Below are 11,534 nucleotides of genomic sequence, written 5' to 3'. Positions count from 1 at the left end.
TACTGCTGATCATGAATCGTACTGTGTGAGTATTTCGTTTGACCTTTTATATTTGGTTTCTGAACGCATGCTCTTTTGTGATTACCATTTCAATTCATGCCCTCTAGAAGACACCTCTGTGCTCGGATAAGAAGCTCTGAGACGCTGAGAGCAGGTGACTGCTTATTCTCTGTTCTGAAAATTGAGTGGAAATGAGATCAGGTTTCACCTACGATGGTTCCACCTGGCAATGACCGTACGGAGCCGGATCCTCTAACATTACAGAGCGAAGTCAGGGCTAGACATCCCTTCAGGAAACGGACACACAACACCTCTCCCTTCTCATGCACGTGACCTGCTCTTTCTCTTTCTTCTCTTTTGGAGGGAAAAGTCACCCAGCTTGGCGCCAAAACCACACCCGTGAGTTGCTTCCCTCCACTTCTTCTCCACTTTCCCCTCCACTGTTTGTACTGCACCTCACTTTTTCTCTTTTCCTCTTCTCTTTTGGAGCATCTGCCACTCCCAGCACAGCAATACTGCTTTTCTCCTCTTCTCTTTTGGAGCATCAGCACATCCAAAATGCTCTTTTCCTCTTCTCTTTTGGAGTATCAGCACAACAAGCACCTGGCCTGATCAAATACAACATCAAAATCAGAATTTAGAGGCTGATCAATGGAGAATCAAGATCCAAACAAGTAAGTTTTGCTTTTTATGGATCTTTTCAGTAGGAGTTGCACATGTTAAACCAGTTCTTGTTGGTGTCACTATGTAGCAAGTATATCATGAAACAAATCTGCACCTCTCCTCTTTCTTTTGTATGGATTAGTTAGAATAATCTTTACTTGTTTATTTTATAGGGCAAATGTCACACCTAGCTGGAAACCTCAACTTGGCATGAAATTCGATAATTTGGATGAGGCATGGGACTTTTGGAGGTACTATGGAGGAAGAATGGGGTTCAGTACTTCAGTGTTAGAAAGAGGTTTACAACTCGGAGTAAATTTGATGGTGTAGTGACTTCATGCAGATATGTATGTTTCAAAGAGGGGAAGAAGTCTGCAGATAAAAGAGATAACCTAACTAAGACAGGCCGAGCTGAAATTAGAACTGATTGTGAGGTCCGTATGTCTCTTACAATAGACCGTGAAGTCGGAAATTATGAAATATATGATCTTTGTCTTGAACATAATCACATGCTTCAGCTGCCAGAAGCATGCCACTTGTTGCCATCACAAAGAAGGATCTCTAAAGTGCAAGCTTTTGAAATTGAAATAGCTGATGACTCTGGTATTGCACCAAAAAATGCTCATGAATTTGCTAGTCGACGTGTTGGTGGTTCAGCTGGTTTAACTTACACACGCGTAGATCACAAGAACCACCTGCGAACAAAGCGCCAAAGAGAATTGAAGTATGGTGAGGCTGGACGTATGTTGAAGTATTTTCAAGACAAAGCCATTGAGAATCCTTCCTTTCAATTTGTTATACAGTTGGACAGTGAGGAACAAATAACAAATATATTCTGGGCTGATGCCAAAATGATCATAGGTTATGCTCATTTTGGTGATGTTATGACCTTTGACACTACTTTTGGGACAAATAAAGAGTACAGGCCATTTGGTGTGTTTGTTGGATTCAATCAATTCAGAGAAACAGTAGTATTTGGTGCTTCACTTCTCTATGACGAGACATTCGAATCTTTCAAATGGCTATTTCATGCCTTCTTGTCGGTACATAACCAGAAGCAGCCACGCACCATATTTACTGACCAAGATAGTGCTATGGGGAAGGCAATTGGGCATGTTTTTTCAGAATCAATACATGGGCTGTGCACTTTGCACATTATGCAAAATGCTATCAAGCACCTACCCAGCAAAGAGAATAGTGAAGACAACGAAGACGATGTGGATGAGGGAGATAATGAGGAAAATGAATCATCTCTTCTCAAAGATTTCAGTGCTTGTATGTTTGAATACGAAGACCGAGAAACATTTGAAGATGCTTTTAATGTTATGAGAAGCAAGGTGAAAAAGCAAACTTGGATGGATAGTATTTATAAGGTAAAGGAGAAGTGGGCAGAATGTTTTATGAGAGATGCTTTCACTTTGGGAATGCGAAGCACACAACTGAGTGAAAGTTTGAACAATGACCTCAAGAATCATCTCAAGTCAGATTTAGATATCAACCGCTTTTTTCATCATTTTGAAAGAGCCGTGAAAGTGAAAAGAGACACTGAGATAAATTCAGAGTACGAGTCTAGGAAGAGTCTACCTAGAATCAAAATCCCCACACCAATGTTGCAACAAGTCAGTAGTCTTTATACTCCTGCTATATTTGAAGCTTTTCAAACAGAATATGGGAGGTCAATGGCAGCAAGTGCTCATATACTACCTGGAGACAATGAATACATGGTTAAGATTGAAAGGCTTATTGATGGGCAATATGCAACATTTGAAGAAGAATAGAAGAAGAATACAAAGTTGTTGGAGACAATCACCAACAAACGGCTTCATGTAGTTGTGGGCAGTTTGAGAGAGTAGGAATTTTGTGTGCTCATGCTTTGAAAGTTCTTGATTTAATGAATATCAAGTTGTTGCCGGCACACTACATTTTGAAGCGATGGACAAGAGAAGCACGGTCAGGATCCATCAAAGATTGTTGTGGACGGACTGTAGTTGAAAATCCAAAGTTGGATGCCATCACCCGATACAATTTTCTTATACACATGTGTTGTGAGTTGGCAACTCTAGCAGCCAACTCTAAAGAATATTGTATTGTCATCGAGAATGCACTTATTAGTGCTACTAAGCAAGTGAAGGAACTATTGGGTGCACGCACAACTAATGTTGAAGACAGATGCCATGTCCAGGTGGCTCAATCATCAAATGAATCATTGAGTGGTACACAAGTGACTCAAACATCAAATGAATTGTTGAGTGCTGCACGTCTGAAGAAAAAAGAGGTTAAGAAGAAAGGCTCTAAAAGAAAATTAGGTTTCCTTGAGAGGCAACACAAGAGGAGGAGGAAAACACCATGTGCGACCACAGAGAAAAAAGAAAGAGAAGATTGTCCCATTAGCCAGCAGGGAGAAAAGGAGAACATACCATCACAGACTAGTTCAGTAAAGAAGGTTGTCTAAAAAAATCTTCAAAAAAGACCAAACCAATACCAAAACCGAAGGAAGCAAGCACTGCAAAATATGAGTTCATGAAAAGTTTCACCAATCTGTTGACAGCTCCTATTGTTAATGACATAGATGTTGACACATTCTGAATGGTGGAGTCCTGGTAGCTAGTAAGGTAGGAATTATTTTGGCTGCTACACTTTGTACTCTATGTTCTGAATGTCCCAAATGTTCTGAATGGTGGAGTACTGGTAGCTAGTAAGGTAGGAATTATTTTGGCAATGTAAGGATTTACTAAGTTCTCTTATGTATCTACCTGGTGGGTTTTATGATTCACAATTTGTATCCTTTCATATCACCAATCACAAGACAAATCAATGCCAATTGGTTCAAAGATGCAGTGGCTACTAAGCACTTCCCACGCACCAAGTATTCAGAAGATATAAGCAGTTCAGTTGATCCACGCAGTACTGACCTGCGATGGAGGAAGTTAGAGGCGCAAGCGGTGCAGATGGAGGTGTCGCCGACGATTGGAGGACGCTGACGGGCGGCGTAGACGGAGGGGCGGCACGGGCAGACGGCGTGGACGGAGGTACGACGCTGGCGGCGCGGACGGAGATGCCGCCGACGACTGGAGGATGCGGACGGGCGGCGCAGACGGAGGGCACGCGGGCGGACGGCCGGCGTGGACGGAGGAGCGGCGCTGGCAGGCTGCGCGGACGGGCGAGTTCGGCGAATCGTGGCGGCGCGAGTGAGGACTGGGCGGTGCCAGCGCCCAGCGGTGGCAGAGGAGTCGGGAGAGTTTCTTTTCTTTTTTCTTTTTTTTAGTGACGCTCGCGTCCGTTTTCTGAAGGGATGTCTAGCCCTGACTTCGGATCCGGCTTCCGTGTTTACGTGTCGTGCTTTTGTTGAAGGCATTGCGTGAAGTCTGCTTGGATGTGCTTTTCAAGGTGAAAACCCCAAATCCAACCTTTAGTGATTCGGAGAGGGAACATCAAGAGTAGTCATTGGGCTTGCTTGCCCAACTCCAGGTGCGGCTACCAGCACATTGTTCGACCCAAACAATGGATTCAGTCGTAAGCACACGAGACAATAAGATGAATGGTAAGGATCGTGATTGAAAAGCTCCAAGAGAACTCACCAAGTTGAGGCCAACAACATGAGGAGGAGGGTTCGGTGCCCGTGGCATAGATCTGTCTGTTCATGGCAAAAAGTCCGTCTAGCAGCTCTTTCAATGACTGCACATGCACATTATGTGTCACGATGATGGACCGGTCTTCATCCCGCGATCTCTGTGCCTCCTCCCACGGTCCCTTCTCTTCATCCAGCCGGGTCTACAACATGTCAATGCAATGTCATCAGCGCTGCAATGCAGACATGCACGACCATTGTATTGACGAATGAAGAAGAATTGACTTGAATTTCCTCAAAAATGACCACGGAATGTACACGGTGAGGCTCTATGCTAGGACTTGAGATCGTACTCATAACACGAGTCGTGGAGAGCCTGCGAAGGTTGAGGCCTGGACGGAACCGCATTAACCCCCGTCCACCCACCCGGCCTGCTGCCTCTAGAGATACTTGGCCCAGTTCTTTTGGCTCAATTCTGAAGAATTACTGCCCGGAGAATCACAATCGCAAAAGAACTCGTTTCTTCCCCAGAAATCATCTCAGAATTATCAGAATCGCCGGTGTATTTGAGAATCATGAAAACTCGGCAATTTTGGCAATTCTAGTTGGGCCTCAAAAGAAAACTGTTCGGTTTGAACTACTACCCCTATTGGGGACTTAAATTACAGCCAATATGTCACTGGGCCAGCTTGACCGCGCGACCTCAAACAACAATTATATGTTAGAATTAAAGAAAAGAACTGGACAGACAATTCTATGGGCAGATGATTCTATGGGCAGTTTCTAGAATCGTAATTCTCCAGAATTATAGGGCGAAAAGAACTGGCCCAAGAGCCACTTCGATAGGATCACACTTCTCCCCGTCCATCTCCTTGTACTTGTCAGTGTATTTCTTTCTCTTTAGACGGGTTTTAGGACTGATCCACTCATTATCTGGGTTATTACTTACTGGACACATCTAGCGAGTGGCTGTTAGCTCGTTAAACATTCGGGGTGGCCGGCCCTATATAGAAATATTTTGTCTCCCATAATTCATATTAGGAAAAGTACTTTGTGAACAGGAAAAAAGGATATCCATATGTACAAGTGTGAATGCATTTAATTTAGGTTTTAGACTTCTAAAAATCCATGACTTTTGAACCGAATATCAAAATTAAGATCCATTTTCACCGTTGGAATCCTTGCGACGTGCTCTTCGAAACTAGATCTCGCATGATTATGTTTTGACTAATTTTTTGTTTGCAATTAACTCCCCATTTTGTGCAACTGACTAGTAGTCGATGTGCAATTAACTCACAGTCGACGTGCAACTTTCCCCAACTCGTGGACCTGCATATTTCATTGATACAAACATGTGTGAACGCATTAAATTCGAGTTATGTTTTTCTAAAAAATCTCATAACTTTTGAACCCAACATTGAAATTGAGATCCGCTTTCACCGTTGGAATTCCCAAGACATGCTCTTTCAAACTAGATGTCGTATGGGTATGTTTCGACGAATTTTTATATGTGCAATTTATTCCCTGAGATGTGCAACTGCTTAGCAGTCGATGTGCAACTATCTGATTATCGATGTGCAACTATTCCCCATACCTGTGGACATGCAATATTCAATGATGATGCCTCCACCCCAAACTGTCCCCTACCACTAAGATGTGCAACTTCGTTTGCTACTCCAGCCAACTGCCTAGTAATCAATATGCAACTTCCTCTCTGCCCATGGATGAGCATTTGCACTACTCACTGCCTCATCCAACTTCCTAGCAGTGTATGTGCAACTTCGTATGTTGCAGCAGCTGGCTATGCCAACGAGACCCTACAACTCCGCAGTCGTGCATGTGCAACTATGACGCCACACATCCCGCAACCATGATTGTGCGACTATGCCGCCACGTGTGTGCAACTCCTGCAACCGTGTGTGAGCTACTATCTGACGAGAGTGTACAACCCCGTAGTCCATGCAAAAGCAACTATGAATACCAGGGTGTGCAACTCTGCAGTCGCGCATGTGCGACTATTCCCCGTGCATGTGCAATTACCACAGTCCGTGCTTGAGCAACTATGCCGCCGAGAGTGTGCAACTCCATGGACGTGCGTGTGCGGCTATATCGCAACGCCTGTGCAACTCCTGCATCTGTACATGAGCTATTATGCCAACATGAGTGCAACTTTGCAGCCATGTGTGATAAACTATCGAATGAGTGTGCAACTCCGTAGTCGCGCATGAGCAACTACTCCACCGTGCTTGTGCAACTGCCACAACCAACGAGAGTGGGCACCTATGGCGACGAGAGTGTGCAACTTCACGGCCGTGCGTGTGTGATATCTGGACGAAAGTGTGCAACTCTACGGCCACGCACATGCAACTATGTTGACGAGAGTGTGCAACTCTGCAGCCGTGCGTGAGCTACTACACCGACCAACGTGCAGCTCTGTAGTCGTGCGTCTGCGGCTATGCCAACGAAGTGTGCAACTCTATGGTTGTGCATGTGTGACTATACGGACGCGAGTGTGCAACTCTACGACTGCATGTGTGCGACCATGCCGACGTGAGTGTGCAACTCCGTGGTCATGCGTGAGCTACTAAGTCGACGAGAGTGTGCAACTCTATGGTTGTGTGTGTGTGCATCTATGCTGTCGCGCGTGTGCAACTCCCGCAATCGTGCGTGAGCTACTATGTAGACGAGAGTGTGCACCTCCACGGCCGCGCATGTGCAACTATGCATATAGGAGTGTGCAACTTCACGCCATGTGTGTGCGACTATACGGATGAGAGTATGCAGCTCTGTGACCGTGCGTGTGCGACTATGCGGACGAGAGTGCGCAATCCTGTAGCCGGACGTGTGCTGTTGGATTTACGGATGGGCTTACACTATTAGAAAACAGGGCTTTGGTCCAGGCCGGGTCAGCCCATTAGTCCCGGTTCAGTCCAGAACCGGGACCAATGTGGGCATTGGTCCCGGTTCATGAGCCCAGGGGGCCGGCCGGGCCACGTGGGCCATTGGTCCCGGTTCATCTGGACCTTTTGGTCCCGGTTGGTGGGATGAACCGGGACCAATGGGCTGAGCTCCTGGCCCATCACCATTGGTCCCGGTTCGTGGCTTGAACCGGGACCAAAGGCTCCCCTTTAGTCCCGGCTCATGTCACCAACCAGGACCAATGAGGTGCCTATATATACCCCTCGCTCGCGAGCAGAGCACCCCAGTGCTCTGTTTTTCTCTGGCCGAGGGGGAGAGGGCTTGGTGGTGCTCTAGCTCACCTCCTATGCACACAAGGTGTTCGATGGAATGCCCGAGCCACACTACTTAAGCTTTCTCCTCTCCAAGCTCGACCTCCAAGCTTCATTTCCATAATATTTGTCTAGGTTTAGCGGTCCGTCACGCCCCGTCCCCGTCTTCACCGCCGTCGATCACCCGCGCCGAGCTCATGACCGGCACCACCGTGGTGAGCCTCTTGTTCTTATCTTCTTTCTGAAAGGAAAAATATTCTTACTTGTATGTTTACATAGATACTTGTATTATTTTCTTACTTTTATTATTGCATCTTATATAGTGCGATGGTTTTGGTATCCGCCCCCGTCGGCCCTCCTCCTGTCTATGATTCGGATGTGGTATATATATTATCTTTATAACTATTGGTTCATTTATTGTTTATGAAAATTATGCCGACCAACGTGACATAGATTTTATTTATGTAGGATGTATGTGAATCGGAAATGCCAACCGACCCTATTATCGAGAGGTTAAATTTAGTTGAAGGAAAAAATAAAAAAAATTGAGGAGGAGAAGATGATATTGGAGTTACATGTTGCGGATGTCGTCGATGATCACAAGATCAAGATGGATGCAATGCACTTGAAGATTAGAAAGATTAGAAAATGTGCCATTCATACCGAGGCTTGGTATCATTATGCCGTTGGATCAATTGTTACCTTGGTTGCGATTATGATCACATTTGTTTTCGCATTGAAATGTTTTACATAGTTTCAATGTATGGTTTAATTAATTAGATGCTCTGGAGAGCTATATGTTGTTAGATGAGAACTATGTATGCACTTTGGTTTTAATGTGATGATGAACTTTTATTAATTTGGACACTTAATTATATATAATGCACGCAGATGAACCGGCAATGGATGTACGGTGACAGACACACCCGCGAGTACATTAAGGGCGTGCATGAGTTTCTCGATGCGGCTGAGGCAAACAAGCAGAATGGTTTTATGTGTTGTCCATGCACTGAATGTGGGAATACGAGGTCTTACTCTAACCGGAAAATCCTTCACTCCCACCTGCTTTACAAGGGTTTCATGCCACACTATAATGTTTGGACAAGACACAGAGAAATAGGGGTTATGATGGAAGACGACGAAGAAGAAGAGTACGATGACAACTATGTGCCCCCTGAATACGGTGATGCTGCAATGGGGGGAGCTGGTGAAGATCAAGAGGAACCAGACAATGTGCCCAATGATGCTGCAACGGGTGAAGCTGCTGAAGATCAAGAGGAACCAGACGATGTGCCCGATGATGATGATCTCCGCCGGGTCATTGTCGATGCAAGGACGCAATGCAAAAGTCAAAAGGAGAAGCTGAAGTTCGATCGCATGTTAGAGGATCACAAAAAAGGGTTATACCCCAATTGCGAAGATGGCAACACAAAGCTTGGTACCGTACTGGAATTGCTGCAGTGGAAGGCAGAGAATGCTGTGGCTGACAAAGGATTTGAGAAACTACTGAAAATATTGAAGAAGAAGCTTCCTAAGGATAACGAATTGCCCGACAGTACATACGCAGCAAAGAAGGTCGTATGCCCTCTAGGATTGGAGGTGGAGAAGATACATGCATGCCCTAATGACTGCATCCTCTACCGCGGTGCATACAAGGATCTGAACGCATGCCCGGTATGCGGTGCATTGCAGTATAAGATCAGACGAGATGACACTGGTGATGTTGACGGCAAGCCCCCCAGGAAGAGGGTTCCTGCGAAGGTGATGTGGTATGCTCCTATAATACCACGGTTGAAACGTCTGTTCAGAAACGAAGAGCATGCCAAGTTGATGCGATGGCACAGTGAGAACCGAAAGAAAGATGGGAAGTTGAGAGCACCCGCTGACGGGTCGCAGTGGAGAAAAATCGAGAGAAAGTACTGGGATGAGTTTGCAAAGGACCAAAGGAATGTATCGTTTGCTTTAAGCGCGGATGGCATTAATCCTTTCGGGGAGTAGAGAAGCAATCACAGCACCTGGCCTATGACTCTATGTATGTATAACCTTCCTCCTTGGATGTGCATGAAGCGGAAGTTCATTATGATGCCAGTTCTCATCCAAGGCCCTAAGCAACCCGGCAACGAAATTGATGTGTACCTAAGGCCATTAGTTGAAGAACTTTTACAACTGTGAAATGGAACGGTGTACGTACGTGGAATGAGCACAGACAAGAGGAATTTAACCTTAAGGCGTTGCTGTTCGTGACCATCAACGATTGGCCCGCTCTCAGTAACCTTTCAGGACAGACAAACAAAGGATACCACGCATGCACGCACTGTTTATATGACACTGAAAGTATATACCTGGACAAATGCAGGAAGAATGTGTACCTGGGCCATCGTCGATTTCTTCCGACCAACCATCAATGTCGAAAGAAAGGCAAGCATTTCAAAGGCGAGGCAGATCACCGGAAGAAGCCCGCCATAAATAAAGCAACAAAGAAAACAAAAAAACTAAAAAAGTGTTTTCAAATTTGAAAACTAATGGCACTAACAGAAAGTTTATAATTTTTCTAAAACTAAAAGCAAAAAGAATAAAAAAATAAAGCAAAAAACAAAAGAAAATAAATAATGCAGAAAAAAAACAAAAAAAAACTGGAAAAAAATAGCAACAATAAGTATTTTGTTGTAAGTAGAAACAAAATAAAATAAATAAAGCAACAGAAAGTTTATAATTTTGCTGACCTAAAAGCAAAAAGAATTAAAAAATAAAGCAAAAAACAAAAGAAAATAAATAATACAGAAAAAAACAAAAAAACTGGAAAAAAATAAAAATAGCAACAATAAGTATTTTTTTGTAAGGAGAAACAAAATAAAATAAATAAAGCAACAAAGAAAACAAAAAAAACAAAAAAAGTGCCACCTACTAGGCACCCACGGCCTGAATACGACTAGAAACCCTACCATGGGCCAGGATTCAGGCCCGCGGGAGGCCCAGTAGGCCCACAGGCATACATTGCACGGTTAGGCCCGAAAGCCTGCTTTAGAGAGGAGCTCGAGAGGGAAGGCGCACCGCACCTTATAAACAGGTGCGGCTCCCTCTCAACTAGCGAGGTGGGACTAAACATTTGGGCGCGGGGCAGCACAAGGCCTTTGGTCACGGTTGGTGGCACCAACCGGGACTAAAGGGGGCATTGGTCACGGTTGGTGCCACGAACCGTGACCAATGCCCCTCTTTAGTCCCGGTTGGTGCCACCAACCGGGACCAAAGGCCGCCGCTTCCCGCCCTTTGGGCTGCTGAAAAGAGGCCTTTGGCCCCGGTTGCTGGCACCAACTGGGACTAAAGGGGGCATTGGTCCCGGTTGGTGCCACGAACCGGGACTAGTTCTCTGGCTATATAAGCCAACACTTGTGAAATTCTCGATTCAGTTCGATCGATCTCCTTGTCCTCTCCTCCGACGACGCCGCCAGGCTGCTCCTCGTCCTCATCACCGCCGAGCCCTCTGGACCACGTCGTCACCTCCCTGAGCCCGCAACGTCCTCGTCGTCGGCATCCCTGAGCCTGCCGCCCTCGTCCCCATCGCCGTGTGCCTCCCCGAGCCCGCCTCCTTGTCCCCGTCACCGCGTGCCGCCTCGAGGCTACCGTCCCCATCACCGCGTGCCGCCCCGAGCCCGCCGTCCTCGTCGCCGGACTCCAGCCGTCGCCGCCCCCCTCAAAGTGAGCCCCCCTCCTTGAGTGCCACTCTTGCGCCCGAGCGCCCCTTGCTCCGCCCCTGCTCCATGGTCGCCGCTGGCCCCGATGCATTGAAGAGCAGAAGGAGAGGAGAAGTAGAGGAGAGGAGAAGTGGAGCAGCAGCAACGCGCTGTCCACTTTTCTGAATTTTTTGGATTTTCTGAATTTTTTGTCCATATAGAAGGTGTTTGATGAAATGCTAGATGGCTTTGGGCATTTTTGGAATTTTTAAATTTTTTTGTGGTGAGGTACTGATGCAAGACAAAGGCAATGGCAAAATTTCAGAATTTTTGGAGTGGTTTAGAATAGGTTTTCAACAAGTTATTTGAATCCGATTCAAATTTCATTTGAATGAAATTTGA

The 11,534-nt window shown here is 45.7% G+C and overlaps 1 protein-coding gene and 1 pseudogene across 1 annotated transcript; one reads left to right on the top strand and one right to left on the bottom strand.

The window, feature by feature from the left end:
• Positions 1-544: 544 nt before the first annotated feature.
• Positions 545-4,250, bottom strand: LOC147988056 (uncharacterized). Its single transcript, XM_087545614.1, has 2 exons — positions 3,576-4,250; positions 545-608 (listed from the first exon to the last, which is right to left on the bottom strand). Exons 1-2 carry the CDS (start codon positions 4,016-4,018, stop codon positions 545-547), a joined length of 507 nt encoding a protein of 168 aa, XP_087401740.1. The 5' UTR covers positions 4,019-4,250.
• On the top strand, positions 843-2,540 carry LOC125540506 (protein FAR1-RELATED SEQUENCE 5-like; annotated as a pseudogene).
• Positions 4,251-11,534: the final 7,284 nt, after the last annotated feature.

This window comes from Triticum urartu, chromosome 2A (assembly GCF_056163025.1).
Source record: "Triticum urartu cultivar PI428250 chromosome 2A, HENAU_Tu73, whole genome shotgun sequence".
Lineage (NCBI taxonomy): Eukaryota > Viridiplantae > Streptophyta > Magnoliopsida > Poales > Poaceae > Triticum > Triticum urartu.
This window is presented reverse-complemented; position numbering and strand designations above follow the sequence as displayed.

Bases quoted from the DNA above. Each gene is read 5' to 3' on its own strand.
- LOC147988056 (XM_087545614.1), bottom strand. From the start codon at position 4,018: ATGCCTTCAACAAAAGCACGACACGTAAACACGGAAGCCGGATCCGAA. The intron at 609-3,575 runs GTCAGTACTGCG...GTATTTGATCAG, and splicing joins TCTAACTTCCTCCATCGCAG to GCCAGGTGCTTGTTGTGCTG.